At 42.2% G+C, this 20622-nt stretch overlaps 1 protein-coding gene across 14 annotated transcripts in view; it reads right to left on the bottom strand.

Moving 5' to 3' along the window:
- The window catches only part of ARHGAP40 (Rho GTPase activating protein 40), a 76569-nt gene that overhangs the window by 22478 nt on the left and 33469 nt on the right, over positions 1-20622 (bottom strand). For 8 of the 14 annotated variants that reach the window (XM_043527093.1, XM_043527096.1, XM_043527098.1 and 5 more), the window contains 2 exons: positions 7011-7207; positions 333-553 (listed from right to left, as the gene is read on the bottom strand). In XM_043527093.1, the coding sequence (XP_043383028.1) occupies positions 333-553; positions 7011-7191 (402 nt within the window). In that variant the 5' untranslated portion in view covers positions 7192-7207. Of the gene's footprint in view, positions 1-332; positions 554-7010; positions 7211-20622 lie in introns of all 14 variants that reach the window. The other 6 variants (XM_043527095.1, XM_043527097.1, XM_043527091.1 and 3 more) reach the window with 1 other exon arrangement.

Genomic DNA, 20622 nt, shown 5'->3' with positions numbered 1-20622 from the left:
GGCTTGGACTTTGGCTTTGCCCCCACATCCCCCGGGGTGGTGGAGATCTGGCTTTGGTCCCCGCTCCTGGGGTCATGTAGTAATTTTTGTTGTCAGAAGGGGGTCGCGGTGCAACGAAGTTTGAGAACCCCTGGACTAGAGTTAAATCTCTAAATCCTCAGATTCTACAACATTATTTTACTGTAACCCTGAGGTGTAAACTCTGCAAGTTATACTTCCGCTTAGGCTCAAAGGTGAAATGCTGCTTCAGTCATATAACCCCACAGAGCCAGAAAGCCAAAGCGGCTGCTAGGACACATGGAAACATTCTGGAAGTCAGTAAAGCAACATACCTCAGAGCTGGCCACACCAAAAATGTCTCTGACGTCACGCACGGGCGGTTTGTTCTTCTTCCGCCGTGACCGTGAGTAAGTATCCAGCCTTCGCTGCACGGCTGCAGCCTGGGTCTTGGTCAAGGTGGAGAGCAGCACTACGTTGTCATTGTCTGAGGTGTCGTCCCCAATTAGGTCAGAGAGGCCTGCATCCTGTAGCCACTCAGCTTCGGCTTCTCCCTCTGAGAGGCAAGGGATGAGGAGAAAGGCAGTGAGAGCAGGGTAACACTATGAACTAACAGATACAGTCTGGACAAAGCAGGGCTAGAAAGACAGTCAGACATGCCAAAAATCCCAACAACTCACTTCATTTGGGTCCCTCAAGGATTGTTTCTCCTGAACTACCAATTTATGAAATCTAGAGGGCTTTGAGCCACGGCCCTGGGTTGGGGATGGATCCAAGTCACACCACCCTGTTAGGATATAGATATTCAGGCCTGTCTGTAAAGGCCTGTACTTTAAGAATTTAGGGGTATTCTTATCACTTGGCTAGTTCTAGAGGTATAAAAGAAAGAATCAAAATCACTGTCTGCTGGTGTAAGGGCCTTCTCTTACTGTGACAGTTTGAGGCCCTGTTCTTAGGCTAAGGCCTTTGGCTAAGCAGCAGAGGCAGCCATAAGCTAGGAAGCGACCGGTCACATCCTCACATTCCAAACTAGTCACATTGAAAGAAGGTGCTATTGGGCTCTTAGGAATACAATCCTGTCCTGATAATGCCTATCACCTCCAGAGAAAGGGAAGTGCCTAGAAAACGTAAAAGGAAACAGCATCCTGTCTGGCAAGAACTCACTTATCAATACTGGGATGTGAAATCCTCACTTCTGTATTGTTTTGTCATTATAGTTCCCACTTTGCTATTGTTTGTCTGTATAATCTCTGTCTGGTTCTGTGATTGTTCCTGTCTGCTGTATAATTAATTTTGCTGGGTGTAAACTAATTAAGGTGGTGGGATATAATTGGTTACATAATCATGTTACAATATGTTAGGATTGGTTAGTTAAATTTTAGGAAAATGATTGGTTAAGGTATAGCTAAGCAGAACTCAAGTTTTACTATATAATCTGTAGTCAATGAGGAAGTGAGTGGGTGTGGGTGGGGGAGATGGCAACAGGGAATGGGGGTAAGGAAATTGGAATCCTGTTTTGCTAAAGGGGGAGATGGGAACAGGGAATGGGAGTGGGGAAACTGGAATCCTGTTTTGCTAAGGGCAGGAATGGGAACAGGGACACAGGTGTAAGGCTCTGTGGTGTCAGAGCTGGGAAGGAGGATACTAAGGAAGGAAACTGGAATCATGCTTGCTGGAAGTTCACCCCAATAAACATCGAATTGTTTGCACCTTTGGACTTCGGGTATTGTTGCTCTCTGTTCATGCGAGAAGGACCAGGGAAGTGAGTGGGTGAAGGAATAAGCCCCCTAACACACCCCAGTGGGCACAAGGAGAGACTGGGCTTATCAATTAGGGTTGGGGGGTGTGGAGGGACATGCCCATTGCAAAAGCTGCAGTTTAAACTCCCCTCTGCAGCTGGACAGCTCCACTGAGCTATGGGGAGAAAAGACAGGGCCCTGCTACCAACAAGTCCGCTTGGGGGGGGGGAGGGAGGGGCTAATGCCACATCGTTCCCTATTGAAGGCTAATCTTTACGCTCTGACAGTGCACTGACTGTGATTATGGCTGAACACTGTGGGGATGAGGATGGGGGAGCAAAACTTGTGCTCTCCCATTGCACAGCTGCCCGCCACAATCTGGCCTCAAAGGAACTTCCTAGGCAAAATTCTGCCCTGTCATAACGCAGCACTCCACTCAGTGACTGCACTGGGGTCGGCACCAGTTCACTCCATCTGATCCATTGACAGCTTCCTAGCACAATCAAGAGAAAAGCTCTGTTAAAACACAACAAATGATATTCCCTAGGTGGCTTTTATGCTCTTATTATTTAGATTGTTCCTTTAACAGCAAGATACATAGTTAGATTTACCTCAGGATATATCCAGACTCTGCCTGGATTCAATTTTATCATCTTTTATTTAACTTCTTATGTGCAGTTATCTTGGTGCAGTAACACTATTCTTTTACCACCACAGTTTATTTGCCATTACATTTCAAGTGGGCCCAGACATCCTTGCAGTATTTCTACATGCAGGTAAAATTAAGTTATGTATTTAATTTACAACTATATTCATTAAAAAAAATATATATACTACTACTATAGTCAAAGCATGTTATGGGTCCAAAGTGAAGCTCTCAGAAGTCAAGATATCCCAAATGTAAGGTTGTCTGCAAAAACTTCACCCTGTCCCCTTCTGCAAATGAATCAAGTCTGAGGACATGGCATATTTTTCCTGCATAACTCATTCGGTGTGCAGGTCAGACAGTGCTATGAGAATGAGGCAGCTGTTTGAACTCTGAGGATAAAAATATTCATTTTTTCAAAAGTTTCAGCCTTAATACACTGTATGCCATACAGCCTCCTCTCTTCCTCGGCCCGGTCTCTGCATACCGCACTTATTCACTACAGGGAGGTTCACAGACATTCTGTACTTATCCATTTACAAACATGGCCAAAAAATCACTATTGAACTGACTAAAGAGGGAATATTTGTTCATGCTCTTCCTCTGACAGAAACTGATATTTCCTCTTCTGGGACAGCTGCTCAAGCAAACCATGACTGTCCACTCTATTATACCGTATGTCTGTTAAATGTTTTTATAGGAAGTACCCCAGCCTTGTGAAGTTAAATTTACCTAACAACTGGATAAAGCTAACATCTCATCACATAGCCTTAAAAAGAAGTATATTGAAGTAAAAGAATCCATATAATGAAAAAAGAGGAGACAGCTCATTATGGAGTCACAGTGCAAGATATTTTCCACGCTAACCCTTATTTTCTAACTTGGTGAAAACAGAACAGAAACAAGTATCACTTGCTTTGTAGTCTAGATTTACTATTCTGAGGTTCAACTTGGCCAGGAAGATTTTTGAGTTCCCATTCTGTCAGAGAGCCATTTTTGCTGGAAAAAGGGGACCAAAAAAAAAAAAAAAAAAAAAATGCAGCCAGCTCTATGTTAAGCCCCCAATCCTATAAACACCTGTGCACATGAGTAGTGCCACTGAATTCAATGGGAACTCAGATGTTTGAGGTTACTCATGTATTTGCAGGACTGGAGCCTTAATCTAATCTAATCAAAGAGCCTTGCACTAGACACCTTATTCTGACAAAAATCCTGACCTCTGAAGTCAGTGGGAGCAAGGTGTGCACAACAGGGCCTTAGTTTATTAAATTTTGGTGGGGAGGAGAAATGTCAGTGTAATTTTTGCAACTCTGAAAGTTTCCAATTCCAATCATAACAGGAAACAAAAAACTGGCACACACAGCTAATTCGGTATCTGATTTATGGTCTTCTGTTAAACCTACTGGCCTGTCTGATGCATCCAAAGTATCTTGGATATAATTCATCTAAATAATTTCGATTTAATAACCTTTGGCTAAATTACATTTACTGCTGGCATATAAGGAAACAAGTATGACTGGTTATTTCTCTGGGAAACTCCATTGGGAGGAACTGTCCAGTACACAGGTTCATGAAAATCTGGCCTTGGTGATTGAATTTGGAGAATAATTTCAAGGCTGACCCAAGCTACGTAGATGCTAGATATAAAACATTCCCAGGGAGAGAAGGGAAATATGTAACTGAGGAACATAAGAATGGCCATACTGGCTCAGACCAAAGGTCCATCCAGCCCAGTATCCTGTCTACCGACTGGGGCACCTGGCATTGGCCACTGAGACAGTGAATCTAACAAGTAATGATCAAGTGATCTCTCTCCTGCCATCCATCTCCACCCTCTGACAAACAGAGGCTAGGGACACCATTCCTTACCCATCCTGGCTAATAGAGGTTAAGTCAATTAATAGCTATGAATTTATCTAGTTCTCTTTTAAACCCTGTTATAGTCCTAGCCTTCACAACCTCCTCATGCAAGGAGTTCCACAGGTTGACTGTGCGCTGAGTGAAGAAGAACTTCCTTTTATTTGTTTTAAACCTGCTACCCATTAATTTCATTTGGTGGCCCCTAGTTCTTATATTATGGGAACAAGTGAATAACTTTTCCTTATTCACTTTCTCCACACCACTCATGATTTTATATACCTCTATCATATCCCCCCCTTAGTCTCTTCTTTTCCAAGCTGAAAAGTCCTAGCCTCTTTAATCTCTCCTCATATGGGACCCATTCCAAACCCCTAATCATTTTAGTTGCCCTTCTCTGAACCTTTTCTAATGCCCGTATATCTTTTTTGAGATGAGGAGACCACATCTGTACGCACTATTCAAGATGTGGACGTACCATGGATTTATATAAGGGCAATAAGATATTCTCTGTCTTATTCTCTATCCCTTTTTTAATGATTCCTAACATCCTGTTTGCTTTTTTGACTGCCGCTGCACACTGTGTGGACGTCTTCAGAGAACTATCCATGATGACTCCAAGATCTTTCTCCTGATTAGTTGTAGCTAAATTAGCCCCCATCATATCATATGTACAGTTGGGGTTATTTTTTCCAATGTGCATTACTTTACATTTATCCACATTAAATTTCATTTGCCATTTTGTTGCCCAATCACTTAGTTTTGTGAGATCTTTTTGAAATTCTTCACAGTCTGCTTTGGTCTTAACTATCTTGAGCAGTTTAGTATCATCTGCAAACTTTGCCACCTCACCATTTACCCCTTTCTCCAGATCCTTTATGAATAAATTGAATAGGACTGGTCCTAGGACTGACCCTTGGGGAACACCATATGGAAGACACATGGATCTGGGAATTTAAAGAGAACACTGACCATCATGAACACACCTTTTGAGATGTAATTTAGCCAAAAATAGTAGTCATAAAGGAACATTACCCTGAATTACCTAAAGAGATTTAGCCCATCCTGCATTGGACTAAAATATGTTGTAATCCCAAAAGCTAAGAGAAAATTTCTGACACATGGGTTTCAAAGAAGCTGCAAGAGGAAAGGGTTTTCCCTTGTACAGACCTCTTTCTTAGGCATATGGCAAAGTCACTGAGCTTCAAGCTGGGCAGGAGACAAAAAACTTCCGAGATTCAGTAATCTCAATCTTTGTAACTTCAGTTTAGTGTCAGCCCAGCACTGCTTTCTACAATACACAAGTTTCTTGACGTCTTTTATCATATTCTCTCTTTCTGGGGGGAAAAAAAACCTGCTCCTAAAAATGCCCATTTAATTCTACATGCTTGTGACTGGACAGCTGGGGCAGTTGCTAGTATTGAAGATCGTGAACTATGAGGACTGGGGAGGCAGCACCATGAACAGGTTATAATTTAAATACAATTTCAGAAGCATGAAAAGCTGCCATCTTCCTTCCCACACACAGTGCCACAGAAGGACTTATGAGGGGCTTTGGGAGTACCAGGAGAGCCAAATAACCAGAAGGGTCCAGGACATCTTACATGCATGAAGTGCCTTGCTGACAGTTTGTGGGGGAGTTCTATGATTAATTTTTCCAGAGGAGATAAACCACTTCCTCTCAGGAAAGAATCAGGATATTTTTCATTTGTATCAGCATTTTGGGGAGCTCCTCATCTGTGCATAGCCCTCTGTTTCAGTTATCGTTATTTGTTGTTTGCTCAGCTCCAACCACATGCCCTGCAGCGTATACTGCTTTAGCAGAGCTTTAAGCTGCAGTCTGGAATCCAAGCTCTTCCTTTGCACTTCATGATCTGCAAAAAACGTTCAGTGCTCTCTCTTTTGCTACACAAAGCTTTGAAGAGCTCATGCTACAATGCCATCTAGTGGGCTAGACTGACTGCAAGGAGAAAGTATCAGAGGGGTAGCCATGTTAGTCTGGATCTGTAAAAGCGGCAAAGAGTCCTGTGGCACCTTATAGACTAGCAGACGTATTGGAGCATAAGCTTTCATGGGTGAATACCCACTTTGTCAGATGCATGTAGTGGAAATTCATAGAGGCAGGAATTTCCACTACATACATCCGACGAAGTGGGTATTCACCCACGAAAGCTTATGCTCCAATACGTCTGTTAGTCTACAAAGGTGCCCAGGACTCTTTGCTGCAAGGAGAAACTAGTTCCAAAGAGAATGAAAGAAAGAGCTTATTGGGAAATTCATTGATTTCAAACCCAGAAGGGACTATCAGATCTAGTCCAGTGGTGGGCAAACTATGGCCACGTCCAGCCAGTCAGATCTTTTAATGTGACCCTCGAGTTCCCATCTATCTTTCATAAAGGCCCCCTGTCTTGAAGGCACCACTTCCCTTGGTAGTTTATTCCAACGGTTAATCACTTGCACTGTTAAAAATTTGTCCCTTAATTCTAGATGAGACCATGCTGCACAATTCCTTTCGCACCCCAGAATATTTTTGCCCTTTTCCCCATCCAAATAGCTGCCCCTACTCTTTATCCCCCCTCCCCAAATGGTAATAGGTAAAATTATCAAAAACTACCTATGTACTTAAATGACTTAGGAGCCTACATCCCATGTTCAAAATGACTCAAATACAAAGGTACTTTTCAAAACTTTACCCAGTGAGATTTGTTCCTTGCCAATGACATACATTTTCCTCTCCATTGCTCCCTCTACCCATATTCCCAATGACCTACCCTCTGGGGTTTTGACATCTGTAAGGTTGCACTCCTCTTGCTCAGCTTCTGTGCTCTGTTTGATATTCTCCACCTCAAGCCAAAAATTGTCCATTGACAAGCTGTCCAAATAATCTGCTCTGGAATTCATGCACTCCGACAATGGGGGCTCCATAGAACTCTTCTGAGGAAACTGGCTCATTTTGCAAGGGCAACTTCTGCTGCGGAGAGAGGAAGGAAATAAATTAAATAAACTGATATCTGGGCTTGACTTTCACGCTGAGTGAGAATAAGTCAACACTTCATGATTAATGACTGCAACAACCAAATAAAGATAAGTGCGCGACATCCTATTGTTTTTGTTTAGTGATAATAGGAGGCTGAAGGCTGGAAACAGGCTCATTAATTAATTAATCTAGCTACATGCAGTATGACGCGAGTGGCAGTAGTAACAATGCACGTTTCCTTTGACTGTCTTTCCGACGACCTAATACGGAATACCCGTCAGTGTAAGTGAGGAGTAACAAAATCTCATACTAGCTCGGGTCAGCTAAGCTGTAGGCCTCCCCAAAAGAAAGCTACAGTCCTATTGAATGTGGGACTGTTAGTGCAAACTAGGTACCTTTTAGAGCGTGCCAGCAGAGTCTACATGGGGCAGTCAGAGCACAGGACTTTAGAGCGCTCTACAAATCACACCCTTCTGGTACACTTAGCCAGCGCCGCATAGATAAACTGTGATGTTGCACCCCATAATTCTTTATGGAAATATACTTATGAATGTAAATCTAACATAACCAGAATATGTTTTATGCTACATATGCCATGTAATGTTTTTGCAAAGGTTATGACCTACTGAATATATTTATTCTATTTGTATGCATGTCTCATTTTTGTATTTGAAGTTATGAATATTGGCTGTGTACTTGTTTGAGTTTAAGTAGCCATAGTAAAGCATTTGGTTAGCTTCTTGAGAAAGGAATGTGCAAATTAAGTGCCCAATTAAGAAACACTTAACTGACAATAGATTTTGGAAGACTCCAATTTACATAAAAGGTCTTCCTGAAGACATTAAGATAGCATGTGGGCAATGGCTGCTGCCTGTAAAAACTGACATGTAACTAGCCTATGTGACTCCAAAACTCCATCTTGGAGCTGGATTTTGCATAGAAGAGAGGAGGGGGTCTCCACCCACAAGAGAAAGTCTATTTAAGCCCCTGGGAGACCCCTCCATTTTGTCTTCAGCTGGCTCAAGAGATAGCCTCGCCATCCACAAAGGACACCCGAAAGAAACGGGAACAAATGACAGTAACCACAGGAGTGTGAGTGATTGCTGGACCCAGACTAGGAGGCTACTCTGTAAAAGAAGCTTACAGGAACATCTCTGAGGGTAAGGTTTCATCTGTAATCACTTTCTTACTGTATTAGGCATAGGCTTGTGTGTTTTATTTTATTTTGCTTGGTAATTCACTTTGTTCTGTCTGTTATTACTTGGAACCACTGAAATCCTACTTTTTGTATTTAATAAAATCATTTTTTACTTATTAATTAACCCAGAGTATCTTATTAATACCTGTGGGGGGGAGGCAAACAGCTGTGCATCTCTCTCTATCAGTGTTATAGAGGGCGAACAATTTATGAGTAAAACAATTTGGGGTTTGACCCCATTGGGGGTTGGGCAGCTGAGTGCTGGAGACAGGAACACTTCTTAAGCTTTTTTCAGTTAATCCTGCAGCTGTTGGGGGATGTGGTTCAGACCTGGGTCTGGGTTTGCAGCAGACTAACGGGTCTGGCTCAAACCAGGCAGAGCACTGAAGTCCCAAGCTGCCAGGGGAAACAGGCTCAGGGTTAATCTCAGCATACCAGTTGGAAGCTCCAAAGGGGTTTCTGTGATCCAATCCGTCACACAAGCCTTAGGAGACCAAATACGGAGACCAGAATTCCTCCCCAGTTGTCTGCCGAGCAGCAGGTTATTAGGCTTTAAGCAAAGATACTTGATCTATTTTGACAATAGAAGATGCTCTAGGCATAGTCTCAGGAAGTGAGGATTTAGGAATTAACACTGCCACAGCACTCAAAGTGAGCCAGAGCAGAGTAGATTTTTCACAATGGCTTTGATAACTTGATGGTTACAGAACCTGGATTCAGCCCCAGTCCCTACACCAGTTGATCGACGCTTGCCTGATTTCCATAGGTATTCCCAAACTTCTTGAAGGAAAGAATGATTTTAGATCATTCCAGACTCAGAATGCAAATCTTTTGTAGTGCAAGCAATATATGCAACAGAGACAACCAAAAAATGAGTACACTACTCATTTTACCACAAGCTATATAAACTGATCTAGCCCTATGTAACCTACTAACTAGTAACGATAACCCTGAACCTCTATGTTATGTCACAGAGATTTTGCCATTATCAAACTCTGCATTTTAGAGGGCTGTCACTAGCTCTACGGGTGAAATCAGTGTTGCCAACTCTTGTGGTTTTATCACAAGTCTCACAATGGTTGGTGTTTTCCTTGAAGCGACAGCTCCTGCAGTCACGTGATTATGTGAGAAACTAAACTTTCATTTTAAAAAAGAAATCATGGTCAAGGAAATAAAACCTAAAGGCTCAAAAACCAAAGAGTGTCTTTACCCCAATACTTTTTTTAAATCTCTGTGCTTAAGCCAATCATGATTTTTGGGGACCCAGCTCATGGATTGCTATTTTTAAAACATTTGTACTGGGAATTAGTAAGAGAACCAAAACAACTAGGACCTACTGAACAAACAGTGCACTGATATGATTCCATGAAAGGGAAGTTCAAGATACTAAAGCCCTATTAGGTCACCCAGCCACCCCCCGATGAGCGTCTGCTTCCCCTCCCCAGCTGTTGAAAGTTTTATTACTCTGACTGTCACAAAGTAAGAGACTAGTGTTTGCATGTTTGGGAAGTCCCCTAGAAAGGAGAGAAATGCTTACAAAAGGGATCTGATAACCAGCTCTTAAGAAGAGGAAACGAGCATATTATGGTAGGAGTTGGGGAGATGAAAAAAGAAATATCCTTCCCTATTGACCCAAATTGAGTAGTTCTGCTTGGTATTCCCCTACACCAATTCCAAATAAAAGTAATGGTCACTTGATCAAACACTTGCCTCAGTGATCAGAGCTGTTTCTCATTCTACAGTGGTCATTGGCTTCACTAAGGAAGTAATTCTGGAGAAGCAAATGACAGCTTGCGGCTCTTCAAAGTGAAATCAAATTGGAGTCAGGAACACAGAGGAATATATATCTGCATACACACCACAGATATTGATATGTAAATATGCACAAGTAATCACATTTAAATATGTATACACAAACCACATGACTTAATTCTACATTTGATCCCATTTACAGAAAATAAAAACATAAGGCGTACAAGAGAATCTGGACACTGAATCAAGGACACATCACCTTGCTTGCCATGGGAGGGACAGTAGAAGACATTTATCCAAACAATTCTGAATAAAGAACCAGCCCCACATGGTTAATTACACTAACAATGATTCCCACCCAACCCCAGAAACTCAGAACATCCCTTTTTTCTGACCTATTTACATCTGATGTGTAACTGACACCACTGTTTTCCTCACTGAATTTGGCCCACAGACATCCATGGGTTCCATTCTCACTGACATCACGTGTGAAGTTAGGCTGCAAGCTTTTTGGTGCAAGGGCCATCTCTTCGTTATGCATTTGTACAGCATTATGCATTGTACAGCCCTGAGTGGGCGCTCTATTTAAAGTAGTTCTATGACCTGTAGTATCTGGTTGCCTCACAATCTTTAATGTATTTATTCCCAACACCCTATGAGGTTAGGAGTTGCTATCCTTTCCATTTTACTGAAGGAGAACTGAGGTACAGGGAGGCTAAATGATCTGCTCAAGGTCATGCAAGAAATCTGCTGTGGAGCAGGGACTTGCACCCAAGTCTTAGGCTGGCACACTAACCACTGGACCACCCTTCCTCTCACACTACTGTAATGCAAACAGATTTAAAGCCCAATTGTTTCTCTAAACTGAAGACAATTAATGTTTTCTTTTGAATTTCTAAACAAAATTGACAGTTTAAAGCTGCTTTAAAAATGTGACTGATGAGGCAGAAAGCATACATCAAGTTAGCTTCAGATTCCAGACGCTTATAAGATTATCTCTCATTGACCTGTGAAGACAGTGAGGAAGGAACATTCAGTGACCTACACGAGTAACAGCAGTTTAGATTGGAGGTGGAGATTGTATGTTTTAAGCAAAGAGTAGGTGGAATAACCAAGTTCACTCAGACGAACCGTAACCATAACAAAAAGTTTAACACTTAGATTTTTTACAAATTAACTCAACAAAGCAATTGGCTAGAAAATCAAGTTAGTGAAGTGCATAGTAAACAAAAAAAACAAAAAAACATGGCAACCCTCCATCTTGAAAGACAATGGTGTAAGTGCAAAGCAGTTCAGTTACTGCATGTCATGCTTGCAGCACCACAAGTAGCTAAAAAGTCCAATTCTGAAGTCATTGCAAGAGATAACGTAGGCATAAGGTGCAGGGCCAGAAGATAAAGCTGACTCATTAGAAGCATTGGAGAGCTGCTGCTCTTTTCTCTTCACTCCTATCCATGCAGCCATCTCTCTCCAGTCCCTTTAGCTTCCTGATGCAACACAACCATCTAATGCAGGCTGTTGCTAGCTGCATCTTCCCAGCTGGTAACGTCCATGTTGAAACTTTTCAAGTCCCTCTTGCAAACGTCCTTAAACCTGAGCCTAGGTTGGCCCAGTAGCCTTGGAGCATCCACAAATGCTCCATACTGGAGATCCTTTGAATGAATCCATTGTCCATTCAGTGCCAATAACCAAGCCAATGGAGATGTCTGTGTTTGAGACCAGTGATTAGACTTGGCAATTCTGAACTTTGCTTTTTCAAGTACTTCTCTCTATTAGACATCTTGGTTCCCCACTTGATATTTAAAATACAATAAGGACAGGAGGCGTGGAAGCTGTTTAACCTTCTCTTATGCCTGCTTAGGCACTCCGAGTCTCGTTACCATACAGCAACGTGCTCAGAATGAACATCTGGAAGACCCATATCTTGATGTTCAAGTGCTTAGTCAGTTGACCGAATGTGGTTGGCAGCCCTTTTCAGAACTCATCATCTAGAGATCAGGTAACCAATGTAACTGACCCTACATAGCAAAATTTGTGCATAACTTCGAGATTGGTACGAGCTATTAAAACTTCTGATGCAAAACCACACACAACATTGTCTTCTTTAGGCAGATGGTTAGTCTGGATTCCTCAGACTAATGCACACTACTGCAAAGCTGCTGGAGCTCCTCTTGCTGTGACAAGTGCTGGGTCATTGGCATAAAGTAGTTCTTTTATCATGCTCTTAAATATGCAACGTTGAAGCGTTTTCCATCCAATCTTGTATGGAGATGAACATCTGTGGTACTAGATGAGAAAGCATTACAAAGCAGCAGAGAGAAGAATATACCAAAGAGGATTGGTGCCAAAACATATCCCTTTTTGACACCACCTGTAGATTTCAAAGCTACCAGTTTGATCACCAACATACTAGATTGTAGCCTTCATGAAACCATGGAAGGATCAAATCCAAATGCAACTAAGGAGGACTGAGAGGCAACCAGTTCTCTCTAGGAATTGGAAAAGGCCCTTTCTGCTGACCACAACAAAAGCCTTCGTAAGATCTACGAAGGCCATATACAGAAGTTTTTGTTGTTCTTCACATTGTTCTTACAGTTGCCTTAGTGTGAAGAGCATGTTGATAGTTGATCTACCAGCACAGAAGTTGCACTGATTCTCTGAATATGCACATTCAGCAAGAATTAAGAACATAAAAAAGGCCATACTGAATCAGATCAATGGTTCATCTAGCACAGTATCCTGTCTTCTGACAGTGGTTGGTGCCAGATGATTCAGAGGGAACGAACAGAACAGGGCTATTTATCCAGTGATCCATCCCCATCATATAGTTCCAGCTTCTGGCAGCCAAGGGTTTAGGGACAGCCAGGGACCCAACCCCATGTTCTGGGTATCTTGGCTAATAGCCATCGACAGACTTATCGCCCCTGAACTTATCTAATTCTTTTTTTAAAACCAGTTATATTTTTAGCCTTCACAACATCCCCTGGTAATGAGTTCCACACGTTGATGGTGCATTGTGTGAAGAAGTACTTCCTTATTTTGTTTTAAATCTGTTGCCTGTTAATTTTATTGGGTGACCCCTGGTTCTTGTGTTACGTGAAGGGGTAAATAACACTTCCCTATTCACTTTCTCCACACCATTCATGATTTTATCATATCCCCCCCCCCCTCAGTTTCTAAACTGAACTACCCACCTTTTTAATCTCTCCTCATAAGAGATCTGTTGCATACCCCTAATCATTTTTGTTGCCCTTCTCTGTGCTTTTTCCAATTCTAATGTATGGCTTTTTGAGATGGGACAACTAAAACTGCATGCAGTGTTCAAGGTGTGGGCATAAAATGGATTTATATAGTAGCAATATTCTGTCTTCTCATCTATCCCTTTCCCAATAGTTTCTACTATTGTTAGCCTTTTTGTCTGCTGCTGCACATGAGCAGATGTTTTCAGAGAACTATCCACAATGACTCCAAGATCTATCTTGAATGGTAACTGCTAATTTAGACCCCATTATTTTGTACGTATAGCTGGGATTATGCTTTTCCTATGTGCATTACTTTGCATTTAATTAACCTTGAATTTCATCTGCCATTTTCTTGCCCAGTTACCCAGTTTAGTGAGATCCCTTTGTAACTCTTTGCAGTCAAATTTGGACTTAACTCTTGAGTGATTTTGTATCATTTGCAAACTTTGCCACCTCACTACTCAGTGTTAAGGATGACCCATGTGAATGCCTTGCCAGCAACACTAACGAGAGAAAGTCCTCTGTAATTGTTGCAATCACTCCAATCTCTCTCTCTCTTTTTTTTTTTTTTAATACATACTGTATTATGATGTTAGCATCCTTCATGTCTTGTGGTACCCCACCTTCCCTTCAGCAGGCAAGCAAGGCATTGTGCAGATGTTCAAGCACAACTTCTCCTTGTTTCAGTACTTCAGCTGGAATTCCATCTTTTCCCGTATCCTTCCCTGACGCTAGGGAGGTGATTGCCTTTTCAAGCACATTTACAGATGGTTCTATATCGAACTCTTCAGTAATCTGGAATCTAAGGATCATGCCTAGCACTACTTCAAAAACAATGGTTCCATGCAAATAGTTTGTAACTGATGCAACACTGGGCGGAGCACTGTTTGTTTCTAACAGTAATGATGTCTCCTTTAAGAGATTTGAGTGGGACAGTCTACTTGGCAGAAAGTTCTATTGCTTTCTTGATTCCATCATACATACCTCTTAGATGTCTATTCTCAAAAGGACATTTGCATCTTCTCACATAGACCAAGACAGCGTGAGGATATTGCAATGCACCTTTGACCACTCTGGGGTTAGCACATATCTCAGGATAGAGGTTAATATCACCAATAAAATATGTTCTGCACTTTGCTTCAATAACTGGAAGTATTTCTTCAAAGTAGGATTAAAGCGATACTGACTAGGCCCAAAGGCTTGAAGGCCATGATGTTTGGAAGCCACCACAGCCACAAGAGATGCCGGAGCGCAGAGCTGTACTGCAGTGCCAACCACCTGACATTTCCCACGCAGCAAATCTGATTCAAGGTTTTCTCCCCTGGCCTTTGTTCAGTCAAGAACTAGCTGCAAAGCAGCAGCACCAGCTGGAGTTACTCTTTTGTGGACATTGTTTTTTATTCTAATGGGGATCTGGCATACCCTCCTAAAGAAACTACTCTATAGTGATGTGAGCCATGTCAATCCAACCTTCTCCATGAAACAAATGAAAGGTAGAAAAGAGGTGAGACAATTCTCTGGCCATCTCTACAGCCAATTTCTGCTAAGCATCATGGAGAGGAAAAGACACGGCCTTCAGGATCAGTTCAGGGAAGGCATTTGGCATGAAAGGGACAGCATGAAAACCAGTGCTAATATTTGTTATGGGAAAAACAGACAAAACAAGATAATTAGACCCCCAACATTGGTAAAGCTGAATGAGTCAGGCTGAGATATGCAACACGGACACTGCATTTAGCCCATTTCAGCAAGCCATCCATATTCAGCAAAGCATGAATATTAAATGGGACTTAGGCACATGATTTGGCATTCATTTGACATGTCCAAGCCACCTGAGCCTTTACTTACTAATCAATGTCCCCACAAATGACATACCAGCACGATTTAACACTTCCATGTCTGTCACCCTGTCTTGCCATCTTATTGGAAGAATTTTACACAAGCATCTGATATGAAAGCTGTTGAGGTTTTTTGTATGTTTAGGGTAAATGCTGGATTATAGGATCCTGAAGAGTACATTGTACTCTGAAGCTCGTGAAGAGGCAGACCGCTGTGCAGATTTGAGGATGCTTGCACAGATGACTTAGAATCCTTTGGAATCTCTGTGGACGATTGAGAAAGGAGTGCAGAATGCCACGCTGGTTGGCAGAGCCAGCTTGTAGATGGAGCAAGGCAGACTGGATCAAGCTTCCTGATGTCTGGCGTCAGAGGAGGAAAGAATCTGCTGCTCTGATTCAGAGCATTGCTTGCGTGTGGGTGTTCCCTACCAGTGGAGGGACGGTCACTCATGCGCTGGACTCAGCAGCCATCAAAGAACTCATTAGCGCTTACACCATGCTCTATAAAGAGTGACTGTGCCATTATTATTATTTAGGCACATGTTTGAGTGCTGTGCTGAAGAAGCCTAGTAAGTTAGATGGAGCAGAGTTATGAAGAGTCAACTAGGCATGGGATGTCATCTCATGCTCAGGTCAATCCTGGGCCAAGTGTTGTGATGGTAAGAAATTAGGGAGGGGGACAGGAGGCAATCAGATATCTGGAATGATTTGAATTTTAAAGGCACAATCTCTCTAGAGGCTACGAGGACCCGAAAGAAATGCTTTCTACAGCACCACTGGAAAGAAAGGATTCCCCTCTCTTCAACAGCACTTGTTCCTAAATCTGGTGGCTCGTAAAGCATCAGATGTCAAAGCTGTCACAGCCCCTTGTTCCTGCAGTGCTTTTTGGGTACTGGAATAGTAAAACAGTTTCATTTTTAATCAGTAGACGTTGACAAACGCAAAACAAAAAGTGCATCGTAAAACACTCACATAACCCAAGCTCTTCTGAACCTGATAAGAAAAACATTGTTGCTGTGTATTCATTTTGTTCCAGCACAGGATCATTCCATCCAGAGAGCTGCTCTCTATGGGGTGTTAGGTCCTTGGACTTCTGCATCACCTGCTCAATGTTCTTTCTGTACTGAGAACTCCTCAGACTGCCTCTCTTTCACCAGATGCATTAATAAAAAGGTTTCCTCCTGTTGTGCTGAACTACTTCAAAGGGGACACTTGCTACCAGTTTAAGCCAAAAAAATATGACCCACTTTAAAACTGTTCCAAACCTAACCAAGGTGGGAAAAGGAAGGAGACTGAAGTCTTCCAGATATCAAAAAATGCAAGACAGACATCACTTAACTTAGAAGTATTTCCAAGGACATAAGCCAGGCCCATAGGGACTCCTGGCACCAAGAAACAAAACAGGCAAGAGTGAGTTTGAAACTAAAATGAAAAACTAAACACAAAAATGTATCAACTCAGAGGGGAGGAGTCAGCAGGGTGAAGTGCTACAAAATCACAGGTTTTAAAGAACAACATTCAGTGTGGAATAAACAACAGTTCTTGAGAAGGGGAAAGCAGGAGCTGATTGTCATTAGTTGGATAAGCTATTAATTTAGAGGAAACAACTGAAGGTCTCAAAAGAAGCCTGTCTCTTGTTGACCTTCAGTTTATTTCTCAAGGTCAAAAAAAACCTCTAAGAACAATCAGCTGGCACAGGAGCGCAGAATTAAAGGAAACGTAGGAGGCCTATGCAGTGGGAAACTAAAGTCCTCTTTAATTTGCTTCCAAGTTTCAGCCCGGAGCCATGAGTACAAATCCTAATGAAGAGGCGAGTGAGTTCTGAAACAGAGCTGTACATAGGGCAGATAGCTGATAGGGGCTCACAACAGGATAGATTCTCCTTTGGATTCGGATCCCTTTGCTCTGTGACCTGAGCTACATGAAGGGGCTAAAAAGTAGCCAGGTCTGGCCAGCTAAGCATTCCCCTCATTGTGGGGGAACTGTGAGCCATTACAGACCCAGGATACCCACTCCCATGCCATGCCCAGCATAGAGTACAGTGAGCAGAGAAAGGCTGCAGCCAGAGTACAATGCACAGGCAACATTCAGTGGTCTTATGGCCCCTCCAGACCGTAGCCAGATATCTTAAGAACAGCATCTAAGCTGGTCTACCCTACACTAGAGTTCAGTATGGCACAGATCCACCCCAAACACTTCCCCCCTCTCACTGAGATAGGAAGCTTAGCGAAGTAGAGATTCTTGGCCAGCATGTTTAAATAGGCCACTTCAACCAGTCTGGTTTATTCACCTGTAGATTCATAGATTTTAAGGCCAGAAGAGGCCACTGTGATCCCACAGTCTGACCTTCTGCAGAACACTGGCCCTAGAATTTCACTTAGAAAGTTGTAAGAGATTCTCTTTGGGGTGCAGGGTACAGGAATCTCTGACTCTATACTTGAGCAACCACTCAAGAACCAACAAAGGTAGATCATTTGAGAAGCTGAAGGGAATCCTCAGGAAATGAAGTTGTTTCATTTGAATCAGAAATATTTTAAAATGTTTTTGAAAATAATTTAAGATTTTTTTTATAAATTTAATTTAAAAAAAAAAAAAAAAAGATTTTCAGTGCACAAAAAGGTCACTTGTATTCACAATATTGATCTGGCTGCCAGTTACCCAATGCTTAGATGAAACTATCTGTGTCCTGGCAAAAGCATAAAAGTCTTTAAAAAACAGGTTTCATTGTCCATTATAATCCCCAAGTTCAGTTCAGTTAAAGCGCTGTCCTCAACTTATGCTACCCGTTGTCCCTGAGGTTTGACAGCATAACAATACAACTCGCCCCTTTAGAGAGACTGACTGCCAAATAACAAGGCTGGTGCAATTGTTAGGTCCATAACCTATTTGTAGTCCAGGCCATCCTACTACTCAACTGTGTCACAAATGAGGGACCTCAAGCCCAGACAATGTTTTCATATGCAAACAAGATAGGGTGACCAGACAGCAAGTGTGAAAAATCAGGACGGTGGGGGAAATAGTTCCCTATATAAGACAAAGCCCCTATTATCAGGACGTCTGGCCACCTTAAAACAAAAGCTTGTGTATGCAAATTACAGTGGCTTGAGTGTACCCTATTTCTGAAACCATGTTCGACAGCCAGTCAGAACACCTCCTAACCAGTGCTTTATACACTGATAAAATATAATATCAGATTTTCTTCAATGGGTTCATTTTCCTACTTGCTTTTAAAATAAATTTAACTGCTCCCATACTAACACAATAGGCCGCAACACTAAACTGGAGCAAGTTATCCTCCTCTCGATTTAGACTGTTGGAGCGAAGGAAGAAGAAACAATGCCTCCTTGCTAATGTAACTGCTGCTCCTATAGTGTTTGAAGGGAAAGGGAGAAAGAACAGCAAGAAGGAAAGGAAAAAACACCATTTGTGACAGGATCACCTTGTACAAGGTGGATTCAGGCCAGGGCTATTTTAACTTAGCTTAACAAATAGAAGGTTAAGGGGTGACTCGATTACAGTCTGTACGTACTTATATGGGGAGCAGATACTTGATCAAGAGCTCTCTAATCTAGCAGAGAATGGTATAACATGATCCAATGTCAGGAAGTTCAAGCTAGACAAATTCAGACAGGAAATAAGGTATTAATTTTTAACAGTGAGGGTAATTAACCACTGTAACAATTTACGAAGGGTTGTAGTAGATTCTCCATCGTTGCCAATTTTTAAATCAAGATTGGATGTTTTTCTGAAAGATCTGCTCTAGGAATTATTTTGGGGGAGTTCTCTGGCCTGTGTTATATAGGAAGTCAGGCTAGATCACAGTGGTCCCCCTTCTGGCCCTTGAATCTATGAATAAAATCCAATCAGTGGTTAACAAGTTCACACTGCACTATCATACAAGAGAGAAACACACAAAAAAAATCTCACTCCAGAGACTAAATTGCTGGAAAGCAGGAATAGGGTTTTCAAAGTAGCTAGAACCAGTCTCTTTCTAGAGGCTGTCTCAGCTGATAAGTCTTAGAGTGCTTTGCTTTTTTGGTATGAAGCATTGTTGCAGCCAAGTTGGTCCCAGGATATGAGAGAGACTAGGTGGCTGAAGTAATATCTTTATTGGACCAACTTCTGTTGGTGAAATACTACCTCACCCACCTTGCTTTTTTTGCACATACGCTCATATTGCCCTGCTTTATATTTTCCAAATACTTTCTGGGTAAAAGGACACATCTTTGTACTGATAGCCTTTACCTGGACCAATGAATTTTAAAAATTTATCATGGGCCTTGTGAACAGGAATGTCCATGTCCAGCCCAAGCCCAGAAGCCTACACACCAATGAAACAGCCACGCAGCGCTGATCTTTTTATTTACTTCGCTGGGAACTGGACTGAATCAGTCCCAGAGATTGTTCCGTGAAGACAGTAATAGCAATAGTAGTAAAAGCTGCTGTCATCACATCTCTCTGAGAATACGAATAGGTCCTGGAAACAACTTCCATTTAAAAGTGATAGCAGAACAAAAAATAGGACACAGCATTAAGACAGGTTTCAGAGTAGCAGCAGTCTTAGTCTGTATCCGCAAAAAGAAAAGGAGTACTTGTGGCACCTTAAAAAGCTTATGCTCAAATAAATTTGTTAGTCTCTAAGGTGCCACAAGTACTCCAACAAATTTATTTGAGCATAAGCTTTCTAAGGTGCCACAAGTACTCCTTTTCTTTTAGCATTAAGGCAGTTTGTAGGCTATTTTGCCGACGACAGACCATAAGTTGGAAGGCTCTGTGTACACCGAATCCTGAATTAATGGCGGCATCCCAGTCTTTCATTGCAGTTTCAAGACCAAGTTTTTTAGGTGCAAGGCTAGCACTTTACACCACACCACTAATGAATCTGGCATTAATGCCAGTGTAATCAGCTCAGGGCGGATCAAACCAGTGCAAGAGCGAGCCTTCAAAGCTATAGCCGGTGTAGGGACTTCCATACTGCCCTTCCTCTACTGCTGGCATTTCAAGGAAAAGGGGCAGGGTCAAGATTCCTCTAGACTATGCTGATCCTCTACTTGTGATTTGAAGCCAGTGAAAGTTAGAGCTGCCTCCAGGCTTCTCTAGCTCAGCACAGCTGGATCAGCACTGCAGAACAAGAGGCATCAGTTGCAGGGCAATGCAAAGCTGAGCTTTAAGCCAGCTCTGCACACACCTCCCCTGACATGCTACATGCAGGTCATCCACAGCCCAGGGGAGCCGCAGCATTCATGCTTGTGTCAAAATACTTTATCAAGATTGCTTGGCCATAAGACTGTAGACTTGCAACTCTCAGGCACTAGCAACAGTAGCTGGGATTTTGTTACCACCATCTGCCTCTGGGATTATAGTTTGTGCTCAGAC

This window comes from Chelonia mydas, chromosome 13 (assembly GCF_015237465.2).
Source record: "Chelonia mydas isolate rCheMyd1 chromosome 13, rCheMyd1.pri.v2, whole genome shotgun sequence".
In the NCBI taxonomy this organism is placed as follows: domain Eukaryota; kingdom Metazoa; phylum Chordata; order Testudines; family Cheloniidae; genus Chelonia; species Chelonia mydas.
Note: the sequence above shows the minus strand (reverse complement) of the source record. Positions and strands in the feature narration are given on the sequence as shown.